The sequence below is a fragment of the Hydractinia symbiolongicarpus genome, chromosome 11 (assembly GCF_029227915.1).
Source record: "Hydractinia symbiolongicarpus strain clone_291-10 chromosome 11, HSymV2.1, whole genome shotgun sequence".
In the NCBI taxonomy this organism is placed as follows: domain Eukaryota; kingdom Metazoa; phylum Cnidaria; class Hydrozoa; order Anthoathecata; family Hydractiniidae; genus Hydractinia; species Hydractinia symbiolongicarpus.
In genome coordinates this window covers 21,338,068-21,359,165 of record NC_079885.1, presented here as the reverse complement: position 1 = coordinate 21,359,165, position 21,098 = coordinate 21,338,068, and the positions used below count along the sequence as shown (strand labels likewise).

The window sequence follows — 21,098 nt, the reverse complement described above, 5'->3', positions numbered from 1 at the left end:
AACAAAGCATATTTTTGCCTATTTGCTTGTGAAAAATAAACAATAAATATAAAAATGACAGTATAGTCATGCATACTATTTCGGACATGTAGAAAAGGAAGTTAAGATTGAGAGAGTCGCTATACCAGTAGACGCTCGATCATCGTGTTTGGGGTTCACGATTTAAAACGTCCCCCACTTTTCTACCGCAAAATGAATGCGCAACAAAAATAACCTCGGGCGGAGCCCGTATCGCAGGCGTAACATTCTTTGCACGTGCGTTTTACATCGCACGCGTTACTTGATTTACACGTGCTGCGAATCATCGCACACCTACTCAAATATTCCTGAAAAAGACTGAGAGTCTGTCTCGTGACAGCAAAAACATTCTATACTTTAGAGGGCATCCTCTCACATTTAGGAGTAGGAGCAACAAGGTTTCCAATGTTATGTTCGTCTACGTCTTGAAAAGTCGGAACTAGCTCATCATTCGCTGTTCTTTCCGGCTCGAATTGAAATCCTGGAACCTGCGAATTATTTTCATTCATTGCTATCTTCATAAAGAACTTTTTTAAACAAAGGAAAAAAATTATAAATAAACATTTAGTCGTTCGATGCGCAAGTCGGGGGGGGGGGGGGGGGGGGGGGGGGGGTTCGCCTAATAAGAAGCCAGGTAACTACGTCACAAGCAAAAATGTGCTGAATAATGAATTGACCCAGTCCTTTTGCCGCGTTCGAAAGTTTGTGAAGATGGTAGGCTAGTGCAGCAAGATCAAAACAAACAAACGATGGTGCGTGCTAAGTATTGGATAAATTTTTGTTGTTTAAGAGTGCAATCTTCGTTATTTTTGATACTTAATAAAACAAAAGAAAATATATTGTTTTTTAATCGGACAGTACCTTTAAAGCCCGTCACACAAAACAAGCAAGTCTGGTTGAAGGGGTGGCCTGTCTAAACTCTAGTTCTAGCTATCTAATCTATATTTGTTTGCTTTACTTTGTGATACATTATGAGCATTATTGCAAAAGTTTATAACAATTAATAAAATTAATAGCTGTCTTTCAATACTATTCAGTTAATAAGCTGCTGGTTCGCTGCTGAAGCTTCCTAACAAAATGGCTAAAACACAGTCTCGACCAAGTAGTGCAATAAGTGTAGAAAACGATCCCATTTTACCACGTTATGGCAGTGGTCGCTGGAGAAAGGGAAATAAAATGTCAGGAACACGTTATAAAGTCTGTTTATCAGGAAAATTTGATGTTGGAAAAACGTCAATATTCATGCGTGTACAGGATATGGAATTCTCTGAAGAAAAACCCACCTGTCAAACGTTAACATATGAATTTAAAGACAAAGATGATGAAACTATTGAGGTGTGTTGTTTTTACAAGATTACACTTTAATAAGAGTTAGCTGTATTATTACAAATAAGGGTAAGCACTAAAAGTGCCATACATGGAATCACAGTCCCGATATTTACTTGCGCACGCATGTAAGTGATTACGTAATGCCCGGATCGCGCGCAGAAATAGAGTTAAAAATGTAAACAAACTAAGCGGAAAAATTACCTCCATTTCTGCGCGCGCAGGAAAAACATGGCACTTTGATTGAGTGTATTATCATATAACTTTTGTAAAGCTTTGTAGATTTTTTCTTAAAAAAGGGCTAACTAGACCCGTTCCCCTCCCCTTCTTAAAAATGCTCGCAAAGTGTGAAATAAGTATTAGTTGAAAAATATAAAAATACAAATTTAACACCTTTATCATTATTATGCTTATCACACTCACCGATTTCTAAAGAAATGTTATTATCAAATTATTTAAAATACGGTATACTCCCCATAACTTGAACCCCCAATAACTCGAAATTCCAGTAACTCGAACTGTTTTTTGAATTCCCGTTGAACCTTCACTAATACTTTCTCTTAAGTCAAACCATTTTTCCTGTCCCCTGGACAGAAATTCCCCCGGTACCACGAACTTCAGAGGAAAAATGAAAACAATCTCAGTAAAAAGTGGCTAATTTTCTTTCAATAATATAAATTGTTCTTCCAAAGTTGACAAAAACTTTCTTGTTAGAATAGAAAATAAAAAAACTTTTAATAACTCGAACTATTTTCACTTATCGGCCAAAGTTTGACTTATTGAATGCCCCAGTAAGTCGAACATTTGATAACTCAAACTATTTTTTTGGTTCTCTACGATCTCGTTCATCTCCATAGATCGTTTAAGAACCTTCAAAAAACAATTATAAGAAGCGAAAACATCGCCGTAGATGGTTTAAAAATTATCCAAACGTGATCGTAAGAAACAAAAACATCGCCGTAGATCGTTTAAAAATATCAAAACGGGATCGTAAGAAGCAAAAACAACTCCGTATATCAGTTAAAAATTATCAAAATACGATCGTAAGAAGCTAAAACATCGGCGTGGATCGTTTAACAATTATCAAAACCCAATCGTAAGAAGCTAAAACATCGCCGTATATTGTTTAAAAAGTATCGAAACGCCATTGTTAAAAGCAAAAACATCGCCGTAGATCGTTTTGAAACCCATCTAAAAGGTATCGTAGATAGTTCAAACGTTGACATAATTTGCTTGAGAACTATGAAAGTCGCCGTATTTTTTTAAAACTAATAAAACAGGATCAAATATAGTCACAGTTGGTTTCCAAACTACGTAGTTTTACCACCCCATTCAATGAAAGGCATATTTTTGTAACTACTGTCGAAGTGAGAAAGGAATGTCTAAAAAGAGTTTCAAGCAATTAATTTATCACGTTTTTGATTGTTTTTTAATTGTTTTGGGAGTACAATTCGCTTCAGAATTCGTTTCGAAAGTTTTTTTTTGCATTTGTTTCAAAATAGTTTTGGAATCGTTTCCCATTCGTATCCTGTTCGCGTCCACTTTGTTTCATTTTTGAGCTTACAGTTTAAAATAGAATTCAATCGTTTCAGGATTGTTTTAAATCGTTTCATGAAACGATCTGTAAACGATTTTAAAAAATGATGATAGAATCTCAAAACGATCATAATTGTTTCAATTCGTATAAAATGTGAAACAATCGAGAAGATGTTACATTTTATGTGGTAAGCCCTTTGGTTTTAGCAATTGCATGGCAGGCAAAAAGATGTGGGCGTACGTAAGTAGGGTCCTTTTCAGTCTGTTTCTTTGCACAAAGATATCGTTACGACTTTACATGAATATATGTCATTCGGAAGTTGTCCATCTACACTACATCATAGTTTAAAGCTTCAACAATGTTTCCGTAAAAAGAAATAAGCTGAATAAGACCTTTTTTAGCAAGCTTTTATAGCTACATTTTAAAGGAGACCTCCCACCATACTGAGAATATATCTGATGCGGATAAAGAATTCAATGATTTAGCTTATTTTTGATCTAATGTTTTCAAAAAAAGCCCAAGTATTTTATTTAAATTTACATTTTCTCATTACATGCCCACAGTGTATTGAAAACACTGCCTTGATAATAGTGGAAAACAAATGCTAGAGAAAGCAATTTTGTACTGTAACATTACTTTCTAAAAAAAATAAAAGGATTTTTAATTTAATTGTTTTTTAAAGATTTTTATTACTATTATTGTTAAGATCACATCGTTCTCTCCAAATGTGGTACATTAAGAGATGCTAATGATGAGTACAATCTTTGCACAATAACACCACATATTTGTATTCCTTACTACTATCATATTTTAAGAGGAACCTTAAATGAATTTCTCTTCACTCTACAAACAGTTTAAGCTCACAACATTCTACACAGATGTTCTCAGCCTCTACTTGTTTCAAATAGCAGGATAACAAGGTTTGAGTTTGCATCTTGTAGTTAAGTAAAAATAATATTGTTGAGAAAAGTTGCTACTATTGAAGTAAAAAAGAAAAATGTCATCAAACAACTTGGAAACTTAGGGCTGTTTTTTTTCACAAACAAAAGTGAATTGATGTCCTGGAATTTTGTTATGTTATGGTTAATTGTCTTGGTTCCTTAGTAAAATCAACACATTAACAGAGAATGTTTTATTATGCAAAATATTTGTAGCATACAACATCGTGTATGTACGTATGCATGCACGATTTGGTTGCCCCTCACAATAGTATGTTGGTCTAGATCATATATTGCGTGTGGATTCCATGACATGACCAAAATCTCTTCATGCATGAATTACATTCTTATTTCCTGCATTCACAAGCGACATGACCCAAATCTCTTCATGCATGAATTACATTCTTATTTCCTATATATATATAATTTTTATTCAAAAAAGCCGCACACCAAATACACCAAAAAATAGTGGGTGGGTCAATTTTTCTACAAAAGTGTTAAACATTCAAGTTTGCTTCATAATTTGGTATCTGTCATTTGTTTACATTTTTCTCGCATTCGCTGAACTAGATTGTTCGGGATAGGAAGATGTAAAAATGCCTTCAATAAACTGAAGCATGATTTTTACATTTTAGTTGATTGTTCATTTTATTTTTTAAAATGACAGAAGTAATCATATCCAATTTGTATAGGCTTTGACTGAGAGGAGTATGAATTTTTCTCATTTTCCGAATGATTATTCAGTTTTACAGCTTAAAAATCTAATATTGTCAGTTCTCAAAAAAAGTGTTTAATAACAAATAAAATGCATATATTTATAAACAATTTCTATTTAAAACTATGTCGGTGACTGGCAAAGGGCGTTATATTTCCTAATTGCCCCTATAAACATTTCCTATAAGGCTGTTCTGTCTTCTATAAAACTTTGTTTATATATACATTTTTAATTGGCAGGACAAATCACATGCTAATCCCATGTCATTTTATTAACCGGAAATTTTATTTCAAAATCAACTTTAGTTTGCTGTGACAGGGAAAGTAAATATGATTTGTTATAAATTAGTACATGGGCAAAGTTACAGGCAATTAACATTGTTGTTCATTTTGGGTGTTGATATTTCGCTGTGCATGTTAATAGGGATCACTTGGGACAAAAATAGTCCAATTTCCCAATGGTATAGTCCAGCTTATCTGATATGTAAGACTGATGGATTAAATGGGACATCCAAAATCCCTATAATATACGTCAATAAAATTTATTAGTTTAAATGTTTTTGTTCCCAATTTATATCCACAGGCCAATCAATTCTTGTACAGTAATTGCGTGTCTCTGTTACAGGCAAAGTTGATATGTTTATTTTCCATTGAAATTGACAAAATCAACGAATTAAACAACACAATAGCATTACATTTATTTGACGTCACTGCCCTTTTCACTTGTGCTATTTGGTGGCCTTCACGTTGTTTTTAGCTTGAAATTGTCTTGGTCTCCAGCCATCGAATTATAACTGTAATTTGTACCCACATTTTGTATGGCAAATAAATTAAATTGAATTAAATTGATGTCAATACCATGTATAAGATTATTGAAGCCACATATTGCACATAAGTTTGACACAAAAAAACATAGAAATAAGTAGCCGCAAAATTGCAGCTGTCTTAATTTTTTGGATTAGCCATGGATATTATAAACATATGGGCGTTCTATCAGTGCTTTAGTGAAAATGCCATTATAATGACCTGCATAGTTTTAAAGCCATGTTCAAGTTTAAAAAATGTACAACTTTTTAAATTTCCTTGTATATTCGCCTCTGGCCTGCTTTCTCATTATGATTTTTTTTAAGTTTAATTATATAATATTCTAAGGCAAGAATCTATTCTCTGGTAGATTAGGGGTAGATTATTTCTTCAGAATAAGGTGTAGCTAATCGTAATGTTTTTTTTATTTTTATGTGCAGTATTCTATATGGGACACAAATGGTTTTGAAGAGCGTGATACATCAACAATGGGTGACCACTACCGGAATGCTCACTGCATTATATTTGTATACGATACTTCAGATTTTAGTTCTTTGGAATATTTAGAATATGAACTGGAATCAATCGAAAAGAACCAATATGCACCCAATACAAAATTTATTTTAATACAAAACAAAATCGACATTAAACCTACCAAATTAATACCATATGAACAGCAAAAAGAATTCATTTCCAATTCTAAGTTACGAAATAAAATAGATTTATTTTGGCAGACTTCGGCAAAGACTAGTGAAGGCATTAAAGAATTATTTGATGGAGAGCTGCAAGAATTATTAACCATCCCGGATCGTGAAGAGAAACAACTAACAGCGTTTGATAGGTTTATAGCAGAATCGACAGAAAATGTAGCAAAGATCAAAGGGAAAAAGAAGCGCAAACTAAAATGTAAAACTATGTAACGTTGTATTTCCTTGTGTATATTTTTTGTAAATTTTGTATTTACACAATTCTATAATGTCACTAACAACATAGGGAGTGTTGACTTCTGTTCCACTTTTATTTAACTTCCACTTTTACTTAAAATTATCCAAAGATGAGAAACCATGTTGAGCTTTTGTGGTAAAGTTATTCATTGTTTTCAGAAGGTTTGCCAGTGATCTGACGAACCTAGAGAACCTTTGGAATTTTTATAACTGAGTCAAAAAGCATCTATTTTGCACTTACGCCGAATCAGATATTTAGACACAGCAAAATTGGTTATATACGTCACTACGAAAGAGCCTTGCAAGTTTTGCCTTTTATTTATGTTTATTATTTTGTTAAATATTATATTTTTATTGTTTTGGGAATCTCTTTTAGATTTATTTTTGCACTATTCCTATAAAATATTCTAATATAATTTTGACTAAACCTGATGTTTTGAGTAATGGCCTAAAGTTGTTTTATTTTTAAAGAGAATAGTTTCTGTTATACTGACAGTAAATGCGAAAATGGGGAATAAACTTCCAAAGGCAAGCAGACAAATTCTTATAGGAAATGTTTGAAATGATTTTAACCGAATTTTTTTTGTCCCGCTCAAATTGTTTCCAGAACTCGGAATTTTAAACAAGAGATAGAATAATCACTTTGAAATTAGTTGGGGAAAAAATAAATTTACTGAAGCTTATTAATCTCGTGTTGAGCCAAATTTTTAAAAGAATTTTAAAATTAGCAAAATCCACAATATGCTGCTGCCATGATAATTTTTACTGACAAGTTATATTTCTGATTTGTTTTTGTTTTTCAACCTAAACTGTTCAATGTTTATGCAAAATTATCTAGTTTTCCCATATTTGAAATTTATACTTTATTTAAGTAAACTTGAAATAACTTAAAATGTAAAAATTTTATAGGGGTGTTATAATAAAAATCCAGAGCAGACAACAAAATAAACAAAACACAAAGAAACAAGCAAATAAACAAACAAACAAACAAACAAACATTATTATCACGTGGTGCGTGTATAATGTCTTCCAGAACATTTAATACTCAAGCATCAGTCATTCAAGATCGTTATAAAATTTGCTTCTGTGGTAAATACGGCGTTGGCAAGACAACAATTTTCCGTTGTTTGAGAGATCATGTGAGAACTGTGAATAGAAATAATGCGTTGGAAGGTGGTCCACCGGACTCTGGTGGTATTGGAATTGATAGTATCACGTATGTTCTTCCGGAGTTGAATTCAGAAGTAAGTGGATACTCGTTTACTATTTATTATATTATAATACCCGTATACGTCTGTCCGTCTGTCTGTCACGCAAAATGGTAGCTTAGCTGCGCAAGTAGCGAGACGCACGCAATGCGGTATAAAAAATGGCCGCCATTGTGGATTTTTAACATAAGATGGCCTTATATTTGCCAAAGTTTTAACACCAGCTTTTCTTAAAAAAAATTTACAAAGGGGTTCCTTTTCAGCACTGTGGCCTTTGGTGGTTCTAAAAAATAACATAAAAGAACGTATTTTCTTGTATCTTATCCTTCGTTTTTTGGTTAAGCTGACCAGTGTGACCGTATAGATAAAATTTAACATTGTGAGGTTTTTTATGGGAGTTTGTCCACGAATTTGGCGTGGAAAGCTTTCGCCACTTAAGCTCAACGTCCTCAAATAAATGCATCATATGGTTGCTATCGGGTTAGCTGAAAGCTATGTTAGAACATCCTTACACCGTGCTAAATATTATGAAATATTATTTAACATATTGTTTTTATTATGTATACGACGGCAACGTACCGTAACAGAACTAATTTTCGCGTGAATTGGTTTTCTTCCAGTCAAAAAAAGTTGCATTTCGTAAACATAATCTGTGGTTAATGTCATATTGTTTAACCATATCTTCATGGACGTGTAATATTCCACTCCCTAAACATTTTATTGTTTATCGTCTTTATTGTTTAGGTTATTCTCTTTGACACCGGGGGTTTAGAACGACATAACTCGTTGTCATTGGGCTCGTATTTCAAGAATGCAGCATGCATAGTTGCAGTGTATGATGTCACAGACCTCGACTCACTTTTTTATTTAGACAGAGAATTTACGAACATTACTCAACGTGCTTATTGCGATTCTGCAAAATACATCATCTTCCGTAACAAATCCGATATGCCTCCAGGAAGGGTGCGTGTGGAAAAAGAGCGGGAAACAGACTTTTTGAGTAGCACTGTGGAATTTAAGGAACATATATATGATATTGTAGAAACGTCGGGTTTGATGGATAGTGGTATTAAAGACTTTTTTTTACGTGGTTTAATCGAAGTATTGAAAGATGCACAACCCACACGACCGACTGTTCAACCTTTCAAAAGATTTTATAGCGAAAATAACGGCAAGAAATCCTTCTGCTGTTAACATTGACATTTCCATGAATTTAGATATGCACATGTAAATGACGTCTCTGTTCCTGATCATTTTTATGTTAAATAAAATCAGGTGAAATGCCCTCTAAAGGCGGATTTTCATGAAGTGAATTGCACGGCGAATTTGGCGCTAAAGTGTATTCTAGTATGCGCATTTTCGTTGGGTTTCATTTTGCTTCGAAAAATTCGCTTTGTCGAAGAGTAAGTAGAAGTAAGTAGAAAAGTAAGTAGAAACAGTTCCTACTTTTTAGCAGAAAAATATTTCTCTGTAAAATTTTAACCAATCCGAACGCAAATCATTATTATTTATGCTTAGAAATTTGTTTTGAATTCAAAAAAGATGGTTTACTTGTTTTTCCGCCGAATTCCACATTCACTATTCTCTTTCTTTAATTAAACCAGTGTAAGTTCTTTTACCTAACATCTGCAGTTTCTTGCTGACGCAGAAGACTGTTTATTGGATGGTTTTGTAAATTCCATACTGAATGAATGACAGGTAAGGACAGCTATGTTGTTGTTCAGTAATCCTTAAATTATTATTTTTGTGAAAATATAGATGGGATGATATTCAGTAGAGATATTGTAATTTTTTATTATGCAAAATATAACCAAATAGAATTTGTAAATTGTCAACTTTTCATTTCTTCATTGTATGTTATTTAGAAACATAAAGAATTTGTCAGCGCAATAATAAGATTGGATTTGAATGTTCTGTGTTTGTGTTGGTGCACAATTTGTCATCGTTGTTTCAAAAAAATTTCATACGCAGATTCAATGAATCAGAATATGATCTCCTGTCTCTGAATATCTTTAAATTATTGTTCTCATTTTTTGGTCACATAGATGAGACTGACTTAGCGTTTGCATTGGTCGTGGCGACTAAGCTTGACCACCCACGTTTTCACTAGATCATGAATATTATAGATACGGCATATGAAAACTAGGGGTTCCTGAGAGTTGATAGAGTAAAAGGGTTTTATTCGTCGCCCTACCACGCTGGTTAAAATTTACATCATGAATGAACCCCTTTAGGTCGTACTTCTGACTGTTAACCTTACTTAAACCTCGTTCCCAGGGCTTTTTCTCTCTTATCGGCGTTGTGCTTATTGATAGGTCTGACGAAAAAGTGTTCGTCCATCTTCGTTTCCCTGTCCGATATGCAAAAGGACACAACAGGTCTTGGGAACGAGGTTGACCCTCCGTACACCAAATCTCAGATTTTTTATTAGCTTTGGTACCGGTTTAGGAGTTGGGTGTGGTCAACACATTTTGTTGTCAAGACTAACACTGAGTCATTAGATTCGGAAATGAGTGTTGCGTGAAAAGCATAGCTCTTGATACACATCCAGAGATTGCTAGAGGACGAAATCTTTTCGTGGGAGGTAGAGTAGGATTGATACGTGCGAAATGCTTTTTTTTTCATTGATACATTTCACAATTTTGGACAACATCTTGCAAATAAAGGATGTTCTACAAACATGGCCGAAAGCATTAATGGTTAAAAGTCCTAAGCCGATAGGCTACCAAATCGCTACTTTTGCACATTTGTAGGTCAGATAAACAGCGTTTAAAATCTTCGAGTTGCACGTCGCCGCCCATAAATGCCCTAAAATTCGAGAAAAATGACCTTATTGACGTCAGTGACGATGTGCACATTATAATGGTTTTTATCTAACCAGAAACCCTAAAAAGTCCGTTGTGAAAGATTGAAGTTCAAAATGCGTGAATCTAATACACGCTTTTTTCTATAAAAATAGGCAGAACACCGATAGCATCTTACCATTTAAAAAGAAATCAAGCGCTTTGACTTGTTGTTTTGGTTTTCACAAAAATCCATTTATTTTACTGAGATATTTGAATTCTGATGAAAAAATATGTTAGAATTTTTATTTGCTGCGCTTAAAACAACCTCACGAACTCGACGAGCTTGTCTGGCAACTAAGCTCGCCGAGTGTCGCTTGCTTAAAATACGGCCGGTTATCAAGCAAACACCGCATATTTTGCAGCGTGAAGACAGGCCAGTGCCAAGGCTATTTCGTCTCGCTTTCCTGTTATAAAAAAGAGTCAGAGCTCCGGGATCGAGGTTGCATTAGACCTATTGTTTTAACCTTAAATCACGTAACGAGCATTTTGCTTTTTGATTAATTTGATAGTTGTTGGCCGCTCCGTAATAACAGCTTTGCCCCTCAACCTCGTTCCCAAAGAGAGGGCATTTTGCCTTATTAATAAGTTGATAGCGGCGAAAAGATAACTCCGTAATAACGGCTCAGAGGCCACAAGACCCTGGGGACGAGGTTGCAAAAACAGATATTCTTTACTTACGTAGAGACTTTGACTAATGGGATATATAGTATCATGGTAACCTCGTCCAGAGGGCTTTTTTTCTCTTTTTGACAATCTCGGACTTCCCGCAGTCCGAGATTGTCAGAAAGAAAAAAGCCCTGGGGACGTGGTTGTTATCACGGTAGCTCTGTTTAGGGTTTAAAAAACAGAAAAGTGTTCTTGAGGTCTGTGTCATGTATAGTTAACGAAATGAATAGAGGGTGCGGTTCTATGGACCCCGCACATTTTTTAGAGGCAGAAACATTATTTTTTCCATTCTAAAAAAACTCACAAATTTTAGTAGCGTTTTAGACCTCCGGCGACTTATGAAGCGACCCCCATAAAGTTCGTCATGGTAGCCTAAGGTGCTCATGTGTCCAGGTTAATTATGCTTAGTTGTCAGACGCAGCCAAATAACATTTCTCGCGTTTAAGGACCACGAAACTGCCGAAACGCGCTTTCCCGTGACTTTATGAACCCAGTGATGCGCACTATGGGCACTGCTAACTGAACGAAAAAAAATTTCAAAAAACTTGCTGAAGAACTTTTTATTATCCACAACATATAAAAAAATCATTTTAAGGCAGGAATCCCTTTTACTAATTAAGGCTGTGATCTCATCTTCTCCAGAGCTGCACTAGCCACCTTAAGTTTTTAAAACATTAAAATTCAAGTCTGTCTTTTGTTCCATCAGGGGGCGAAAATTGTAAAAAGTCAAAAATGCTGTAAAAAAATTTCTCAACCTCGTTCCCAGTGCTTGTTCCCTTTTCTTTAAAATTGAAACGGCGACATGCACCTCGAGGAAAAGTTAGTTTTTTAACATTTTTGGCACATTATGATCACATGATTTTATTTCTTAAAATTCAAAATAGTGTGAACATCAAGGCACATTCACCGAGAGGGAAAGAAAATAGCAGGAAACACAAATCTCCATTAGACCCAATTTTGAATATTATTAAATTGACCATAACTCTGACATTGTTAAAATTTACAGCGATCTCACACTTATTCAAGCACACCAAAATAATGTAACTCAAAACTTGATAGTTTACAGATCTATACAATGAATGGTTTGGGTGTAAAAAGCTACATGGAAATCTTACCACTTTATATCACCACAGTATCAAAAGAAATAGAATAATGGGCAGATTAATCACATACTATACTTTCAACTCATGCATAACATATGTACATTTTTTTATCTTTATAATATATTTATAACATAGAAACCGCTGAAAAAACAACCTAAATACCACATTTCTACGGTTACCACAAATTTTTAATAATCACTAAGAGGTTGAAAACATCAAGAGTAATGTATACCATGCCATTTAAGTGCGAGATACATACATATATACAGTCTATACCTTTCAAAATTCTACGTTATGTGCCTCTTGAAAAATATAACAACGGACTTCTGTGTAGATGTTTACTACTTTGAAAAATTAAAAAAAAACTCACAAACTGATTATAATTACAAACTTACTATTTAACAAGAAGGCAATGTAAAAAATAAGGAGAGCATAAGAATGCATTTATTGAGAGCCGAACGTATTCTCGCCACTGTATGCGATGTACAGAAATCCATCCTCGTCTTTATGTTCTTGGTATATCGAACCCATAGTAGCACTAAATACGAGAAGATTATAAGTACAAGAAACCCTTGAAAAGTGAGAAGTGAGACTGCTTTCCATGGCAACGGCACCAATTTTGAGGAATTATAGGTTGGGTTCCCATGAAGTTTAAACATGCCTGAAAATTGTCTCCTTTCTGGATATACGCTACTCTTTTTATAATAAAGAATTTTTACAGTCTCCATTTCCCTAAACACATTTTCTTAATAAAAATCGTGTAATTGTAGACTGGATTTTCATATAGTGTTTCTCAAAAATTGTAAATGATATAAGTAAGCCTGGCGTTACATTTTTCCATATAACAATTGAGATTAAGAAGCTACTATATATTGTGTGCAAAGAAATAAAATGTTTTCTAAGGAATCATCACACAACGATCTTGACACTGAACAAGACAAAAGCTAAAAGGGTAATTATTGAAAGAAGTTTTAAGTAAGTTTTCAGGATAGTGGGTTTTCTTCACTTTTTTTAGCATTTCACAAAATTCAGACTTATTTTCTTATAAAATGTTTTCTTATAAAAAAACTTATAAAGAAGCACATATGTACACAAGACTTTGGTAATCAACACAAAGCAAAGCAGGGCTGTCAATGTCAAAAATAATTATCTGACTTAGTTCTCACCAAAGTGTAGTTCGTTCAATATTACCTTCCTTTGGAATTTAGTTTTGAGTTTGATTTATCAAAAGTCAGATTTCAGTGAAATTTTATTACCTGGGATTTTAGAACCCTTAAAGATATTTTAAAACTAAGATGGAAATAATTCATGCCTACAAATATATATACAATCAGCAACTATAGCTTTAAAGGAACTAGTTGTTAGTATGTGGAAAAATGTCACATTTGCTATTTTCTGCATCTCAGATTTTAGCAAGATTATTTTTTCACAGATAGACAGGTGTAGGTGTTTAAAACTCTACTTAAGCAACAGAAACCCTTACATTTGTACCAAACTAGACTACATGAATGCTATAATCACTGAGCTTTTTATAACTAAAAATAACAAAGCAATTTACCTTGTGGCAGGTAAGATTTTATTAACAAAAAGAAACATTGCTTTCTCAGGTGGTAGTTGGATTCGTTTCCTGATGATGTACATAAATTGTGCAACTAAAAAAATAGCAAAATGATTAATTTTCTGACTTTGAACAGCATGTATCTTTTAAAAAGAATATTTGACAACCAACATTATGAGGCTTTGTGTCATTAATTCAAGCTATGTGTTGATATAAATAATTAAAATTCTTAATCTTCCATCCATATTTAACGGAATTCATTCCATTACATGCTACGTTTGAAAACACACCTGTCAAATCTGATGGAACAAGAAACTTTCGCTTGTCAATATCCATAATGTTGGTACGAGGTGCTTTTTCAACAACAACCTGAAATTAAAAAAATACAATTTAGGTAATCTAAATAATAAAACCACTAAGAAAAACGATTTTCAGAAAATTTCCTTATATCATACTCCATACAGAATAGCATAGCACTTAGCTCCTCCCTGTAGAGCATTCATATTTAATTTGACCTGAAATAAATTTGCCCCTCTCTGGTGCCTAATGGACAATTCTCCTGCTAAAATATTTCTATATTTCTTTTGCCCTAGATATCTTTTTAAATTACCTATTAAGTTTCTAAAAAAAATTCTAACACCTGTTTATCCCAACCTCCCTTTTACTAAGCACGAAAGAGTAAGCACTTCCCAGCATCTAGATGAGTATATACAATATGCATTCAACTTTATGGAAAATATAGTAATGGTTAATCTGGGCTAAGTATACGTTTAAACAGCTGCCAGTTTATTCTTTTTTTTTTAAAAAAAGCCATTTTTTTTATCTAATATTTTTTAAGGTGCCCTTTTGAAGAAGTAATCTTGAAGGAAGCCTTAAATGTTCTTAGCTTTTAAAATTTGAAGTCTCAAATTGTTCTTAATTTCCCTCCTGTTTTACCATTTCTAAAGTTTGAAGAAGCATTTCAATACTTCTTGGTATTGATAAGGCCTTAAATGTACTCAAGATGTTCTAAATTTTGGACCTCTGAAGCTTATGTTCTTATAAACTTAGTTGTTATAAAAAGTGTGTATTCAAATGAGAACCTACACACATTTTAAAACACCATGATGCTTATAGATTATTATTGCATATCACAAACAATTTTACCTTTCACTTTAGTTAACTTTAAAAAATGTAAACAACTATTTGAATGAATAGACCAGCAGGTACTTTACACCTTATAAAAGCAAAATGCTATTTTTTAACAATTATTGAGCATTGACAAAATTATCTTTTTGCATAGGTAAATTATTTCTGTATTTACAGTTGTGTTAATTTTTATTCAACTTACCGGAATTCTGTCAGGATACTTGCTTCTAATCTTGGAAGCTTCCTGACAACGGCTATCTAAATGTAAAACATAAAAAAATTCTTCTCACTTTTTATTTATTGAATGGAGAATAATTAAGTCCACCTAAAAACGTTTGGTGCAAAGCAACACTTTGTCTAACTGAGGTACACACAAGTTTTCTGGACTATGCTATATGGTATGGTGTAACATGTAAAACAAATGTAATATGAAATGCACAAAACAATTACAATAGGTAATTTTAGGCAATTTATATGAAGGATTTATAGTAATTGGCCAGCATAATTTTGTGCTTTCTGGGTAGAACAAGACTATATTACAGGTCCTGTGCAAATTATGCTTGTTTTTGCTTACCTTGCACAACTAAAGTGCCAACATGGCAAACTGAACATTGAAACCTGGCGAGCTAGCTAGCTAGCAATAAATATATATATATACATATTGGATTGTGAAAACACCTAACAATTTGTTAGCTTAAAGTCCTGGCAATATTTTTTTTTCCTATAAGATAAAAATTGTAAGGCCATTTGATTGTTTTATTGCAGCTTTTAGTTTTTTAAGAACTAGCTAGCTAATACAAATGCAGCGAAACAATTAAAACATGCATGGTCAGATCAAAAGTTTGACTACTCAGTGTTAGAGCTCGAGGCTACATGAAATATGTTAAACTGGATTAAAAAACAACACGTTTCTACTGCGTTTTGCAACAACACAACAAAAGGATGAAGATGAAGCTAGCTACACAACAGACAGGATGATCCTAAAAGCCTAAATACGTTTGCTTACCGATAGAGTGCTCTTCTTTGAAAGCCCACTTCATAGTTGCAAGATGATATTAAAAAATAAAAAATTCTTCTTTCCTGTTTCAACTAGTTGCTACAAAGCTTGATATGTTATGCTTTTGTAAAGTTTTCTGAAACTATTTTCAACAGCAGCTGTGACGCAATGTTTTCGTCCCGAAATGCAATGCGCACGAGTTACTGCGAACGGTTAATCCCCCCTGCAGCCCCCCTTACTTACCCCAGGAGCCTCCGCCATCAATTTGTCAAAAAAAAATTCGGGCGGCGACACGACAAAACTTCTTCAGGCGCATGCAATGCAATATGTTGCATTGCATGTGCCAAGAAATTGTTGAAACAAAACAACAAGTAAGTTGTGAGGGACGAAATTGTTGGAGTACCACAGGGACAAAAGAGATTCCTTCTATTATGTTGCAGGAACAAATTTTTGTTACAGGGACAAAAACTCTTACCCTCTCGCCACCTTCCACAAACTGTTGCACAAAATTTTTAGATGTATATTTTTTTGACCATGCATTTGACCATGCATATCATCATTCGAAAATGCGATTCTCAATTTTTGTACGGGAATTGCAGACACCATGATCATGGTTGGAAAAATTCAAAGCTGTGACATTTGACGAATAAAAACTACAAAAATAAGGACGAAAAGGTAATATCCAGAAAAAACCCTAAAAGACACATCCTCACTTTAACATCCAACGGCTCACATAGTAGTGTGTGTCATCTTCCCAATTTCCCTCACTTGGCTGGGGTTAACCCAGGGCTATGGTAATATTCACTCGCTCAAATTAAATCGTTGCCTGGAGGAATTGAACTCCAGTCCCTGTACAAACTGCGGGAGTTATAACCACTAAGCTACGGCACTGATAAACATGCCTCTTATTTACAATTGTGAGAGAAACAAATTGTTATTTCATTGCTATATAATATATCTGTAGAGAGGAATTTTTTTATATATTTAATATTGTTTTAACATCCCAGTTTATAAAAAATTTGTCAGCATTAGCTGTTTAGCACTCATTTTCCCTTACTTTTTTTCCGTCAACTATATTTTTTAGTATTTTTACTATTATATTCAGAATGTACTTTTAAAACTAGCTTGAAGAGCTTTCGTAAAAACTAGAATCTTCGGATGAATTTAACCTCGATCCCAGTACCTGTTGTCTCCTTTGCTCACCAAAAATAATCAATGAATCAATTTAGACCCGTCGGTTACGACCTTGTCATGATGTCATTATGCAAGTAAGTAATGTCTCCTCGGATAAGCCATGATAAGATGCCACGAAAGCTAACATAGTTAACTCGAGGACTGCAAGAGTGCTTTCATAACTAGAGTTAAGTCTGGAGCGGTTCAGGTGCTGCCTCTTCTGCATGCACATAATTTGAAGTTGAGAAACAATAATGTATCTTCGTTTGCATGGCCCAAACTTCCTCGGTCAAGCAGGTTAGTGACATTAAAAGACTGCCTTAAACCTATCAATATATGATTAAATTAAAAATTTTAAAAATTCATTTTCAGCCTAGGACTAAGTTTTTCGTTTAAGGTGTAAGCCTACTTAAACAATTGTTAAGCTATACTTTCATCAACCTTAATATCTATCGGTCACATAGTTTTCACCACCTTCTCAAAATATCGTGACTTAGAATCAACAAAATTTCAGCCGACGACGTCTAAAGGACCGTGCAAAAGAATCCTCTTTTGTTCATCACCTGCTGATGGCAGCCGATCCTGAAAGAATGGTTTAAATCGTGTTTACAGTTATTCTTCTATATTATTTAGCGGAGATAGTGTAGTGGTACCGCATTCGGCTTGTAATCATAAGGTTTCGGGTTCGAATGCCCACTTCGGCGCACTTTAAATGTAGTGTTGTAAGCGCATTTGGAGCAATCTACTGACCGCTAATCGGCATGTTTGGCGAGCAAAGCCATGCTATACGTATGTCTCGCGGTGATGTGACATAGTTACAGTCGGAGGGGAGGAAAAACCAACCATTAGGATAGAATCCCCAAGGACATTAAAACTTTGCGTCACTTACTTACTTACTATTGTTTTTCAAAATCCGACGCACATATTGGCAAATTAGCACAGTCAATGCCAGTAAGACCATTTTAAAGTACCTTATTTCGAAATCTTGTTTTATTTTTCTGGATTCTTTAAAAATTTTTGTCATTCTCTAAACATTTTTAGTCTTTCGCGAAAGTTTCAGCTGCTTCGTTTGTACTGTTCGGCTACACTTTGGAATTTTGAACTTCGTGTGGATGTTCTAGATACCAAAGATACGAGTAGATGATTAAAGATGGGCTTTGCATACCTACAACTCTGCATATAAAATATTTACACATTGATATTTCACGGTGCAACCAGGGCATTTGCCTTGTTGATCACTTCGTAATAACGGTTCAAGGGCGACAAGACTCTGGGGGCGAGGCCGTTCCCCGCCAATCGGAATCACCCAGCCTGCAATCTGTGAAAAATTCGTTTTTACCGAGATGTGTAGCGAAGATGAACAACGATGAAAATGCGATATTAGTAGTGTCTGTATTGTCAGCATAATGGTAAAATCCACACAACAACATGCGTATATCAGTGCCCCTCAAGCTATTAAATCTAATTATTCCTTACTATATTCCACTAAGAAAAAACAACTTTCTTCACGGAGTAACTACTTTTGACTGAATAAAATTTCCGAGAGATGAAAAGAAAACAAGAAGCCCTGCGGCTTAACCCTATTCGGTCCGGGGGGGGGGGATTCCGCCCCCCCTGACGGTTTTTTTTAATAACTCCTGATTGCTTTGTTATATGGCTATGATACTTACTGAGTTTCAACATTTATCTATTAGACACCTGCATGCTAATTTTTTAGGTCCCATCCCTTTCAGAGGCTTTGATATTGGCCATTACTCGAAACTACCCCTAAAAATCTCTATGAAATCCTTGTAATGGGGAAAATATAATAACTCCTGTTAGAATTATCCTTAGAACTTGAAACTTGCAACACAACTTTATTTCATCAAGAAGAATCATTTTGAATAATTTGAACACGTGACTAATCCGATTTCCCGATTTTGTCGGATTTTACCCGAAAATCGGAAAAAAACGGATTTTCGGGCAATTTTTGGCAATTTTTTATCCGATCCATGTAAAAACCGGAAGATATGTTAAATAACTTTTATTTAGCTTTCAGAAACTTTAAACAGAATGTAAAAATTCACTCTAGAACGAAAGTATTTATATTTTAAGCAGATAGTGGCATTTTTGACAATTTTCAAGCTTCTGATGACGTCACAGAAAATGTGCTGACGCAAGCAAAAGTTTATTGGCGCCATTTTGTTCCTTTTATGACGTACTATAAGTGTGCCAAGTTTGATTCAATTTGAACAATCCTATGAAAAGTTATTGAGGGGGGGGGGCGGAATCCGCCCCCCCCCGGTCATAGTATGTTCGAAAAACCCCGGACCGAATAGGGTTAAAGATTTCCGTCATTAGCCTAAAAGATTCTGAAACTTGAAAACAAAGAATTTTGGGGTAAACAAATCGTCAATTCTTAATTATTATTGTAACTAACCTGCAATGTTAAAATATAACTCAATAAATAAAATATATGTATATAAAAAAATTAATCACTTTCTTATAATGATTTTACCATAATAAAATTAAAAGACACAAGCACGACTTCAATTATATTCCAGCTTTTTTGTTTTCCTGTCCCTTCTGACATCCAATGACCGTGCTTAAAAATAAATCTTTCCTCATCGTTGCTTCCTGCTGCTGCCGAAGCAAATAAGCCTTTTCTCAACCTTGCTTCCTGTTGCTGTCGAAGCGCCGCCAGAACGTAAACCATATACCGTCATTCCCTTAATTTCATGCGTCTTGAAATTCGTGCGGATAGCTTGTTTTGAAATTTTTTTAATTTATTTCCTCTTAATTTTAAGTGCAACACTCTTTTTACTAATTTTTGTATTTCCTCTAATGTAATGCGTCTAAGGTCGGATTTTCTTCTAATTATTGTGCGAACCAGATAATTTAGGGGAGATGTTTGCGTTATTTTTAAGTAATCTATGATAAAGATAAAATATATAACTTAAGTTCCCCTAATAAAATAGCACACGCAGTTGTAAAAATGATAAGTAGAAAGAAAATGAAAAAATGAAACTTAAAAAAAAATTTGTTATTTTTGGTCAAATTTTCCTAGTATATTTAGTGCGAAATTAAATTTTCGAAACAAGATAATTTATTTCCTCTAATTAAAATAATTATTTTTTCGGCTGCACTAAATTTAAAGAAATAACAGTAAGTCGTAATTTCCAGCTTAGTTGTTTGCTACATTAAATTTCTCTTTAAATATTTCCCAGTGATTCAAAAGTAATTTTCTTCTGTAATTAAATTGAAACTGTTTCATCCTTCGTGTTCCCTCGTTTTTCTTCGAGATTGACTATTTGTTATTTGTATTTTATGATTCATTTTATTCCCTACCCTCTCCGTTTATCTCTATAATAATACCCGTCGTCTGTCTGTCTCTGCGCGGACCCCCCGCTGAGTTAGAAAATGATGTTACGGAAACACGAATTTCAAATGCGATATCTTTTTATCCACTTTGTTACGACGGGTAAATATAAAGGATGGGCGACCCCGTTGATTCTTCCACGGGCTAACGACTTCTCTATAATAATAGCCGTCCTCTGTCTGTCTCTGCGCAAGATGGCACCTCAAGTAGCGAGACATACGAAATGCGGTATACATAAAGGACGAGCACCCCGTGGATTTTTCCACGGGTTAATCTCTTTAATAATAGCCGTCGTCTGTCTGTCTGAGTGTCCGCGAAAGCCGTGTCCCGTAACAGAAACACGAAGTTTTTAAAATGCGCATCAATACCAAATGCGATATATTTTTGTCCACTTTGTTGCCACAGGTAAGTTTAAAGGACGGCAAACCCGTGGATTTTTCCACGGGCAACGACTAGTCTATATTATAATACCCGTATACGTCTGTCCTTCTGTCTGTCACGCAAAATGGTGGTCTAGCTGTGCAAGTAGCGAGACGCACGCAATGTTGTATAAAAAGGACCGGCGAACCCGTGGATTTTTCCACAGGCTAACGACTAGTTTGTTAAAATTTGATAAGATTTGTGAATACGTCACAAAATGAGTTTAGCTCGACAGGTAAAACCCTAAAAATGAAATACCTAGTCGTTCCATCTGAATAATTCCAATGAAAACGTAAATATTTACCTTGTTCCGGATCAATGTTAACATAATGGTAACCAGAAGTTAAATCAAGTTAAGAA

At 34.4% G+C, this 21,098-nt stretch overlaps 3 protein-coding genes across 3 annotated transcripts; 2 read left to right on the top strand and 1 right to left on the bottom strand.

The window, feature by feature from the left end:
* Positions 1-638: 638 nt before the first annotated feature.
* On the top strand, positions 639-6,708 carry LOC130613871 (uncharacterized). The gene is made up of 3 exons (XM_057435227.1): positions 639-770; positions 1,056-1,353; positions 5,778-6,708. The coding sequence occupies exons 2-3, from the start codon at positions 1,096-1,098 to the stop codon at positions 6,255-6,257; spliced, it is 738 nt and encodes a 245-aa protein (XP_057291210.1). The 5' UTR covers positions 639-770; positions 1,056-1,095; the 3' UTR covers positions 6,258-6,708.
* Positions 6,709-7,164: 456 nt separating this feature from the next.
* Positions 7,165-9,324, top strand: LOC130613873 (uncharacterized). Its single transcript, XM_057435228.1, has 2 exons — positions 7,165-7,525; positions 8,234-9,324. Exons 1-2 carry the CDS (start codon positions 7,304-7,306, stop codon positions 8,681-8,683), a joined length of 672 nt encoding a protein of 223 aa, XP_057291211.1. The 5' UTR covers positions 7,165-7,303; the 3' UTR covers positions 8,684-9,324.
* A 2,834-nt stretch (positions 9,325-12,158) lies between these two features.
* Positions 12,159-15,957, bottom strand: LOC130613874 (gamma-aminobutyric acid receptor-associated protein-like 2). The gene is made up of 5 exons (XM_057435229.1): positions 15,797-15,957; positions 14,993-15,048; positions 13,953-14,031; positions 13,663-13,756; positions 12,159-12,642 (listed from the first exon to the last, which is right to left on the bottom strand). Exons 1-5 carry the CDS (start codon positions 15,828-15,830, stop codon positions 12,549-12,551), a joined length of 357 nt encoding a protein of 118 aa, XP_057291212.1. The 5' UTR covers positions 15,831-15,957; the 3' UTR covers positions 12,159-12,548.
* Positions 15,958-21,098: the final 5,141 nt, after the last annotated feature.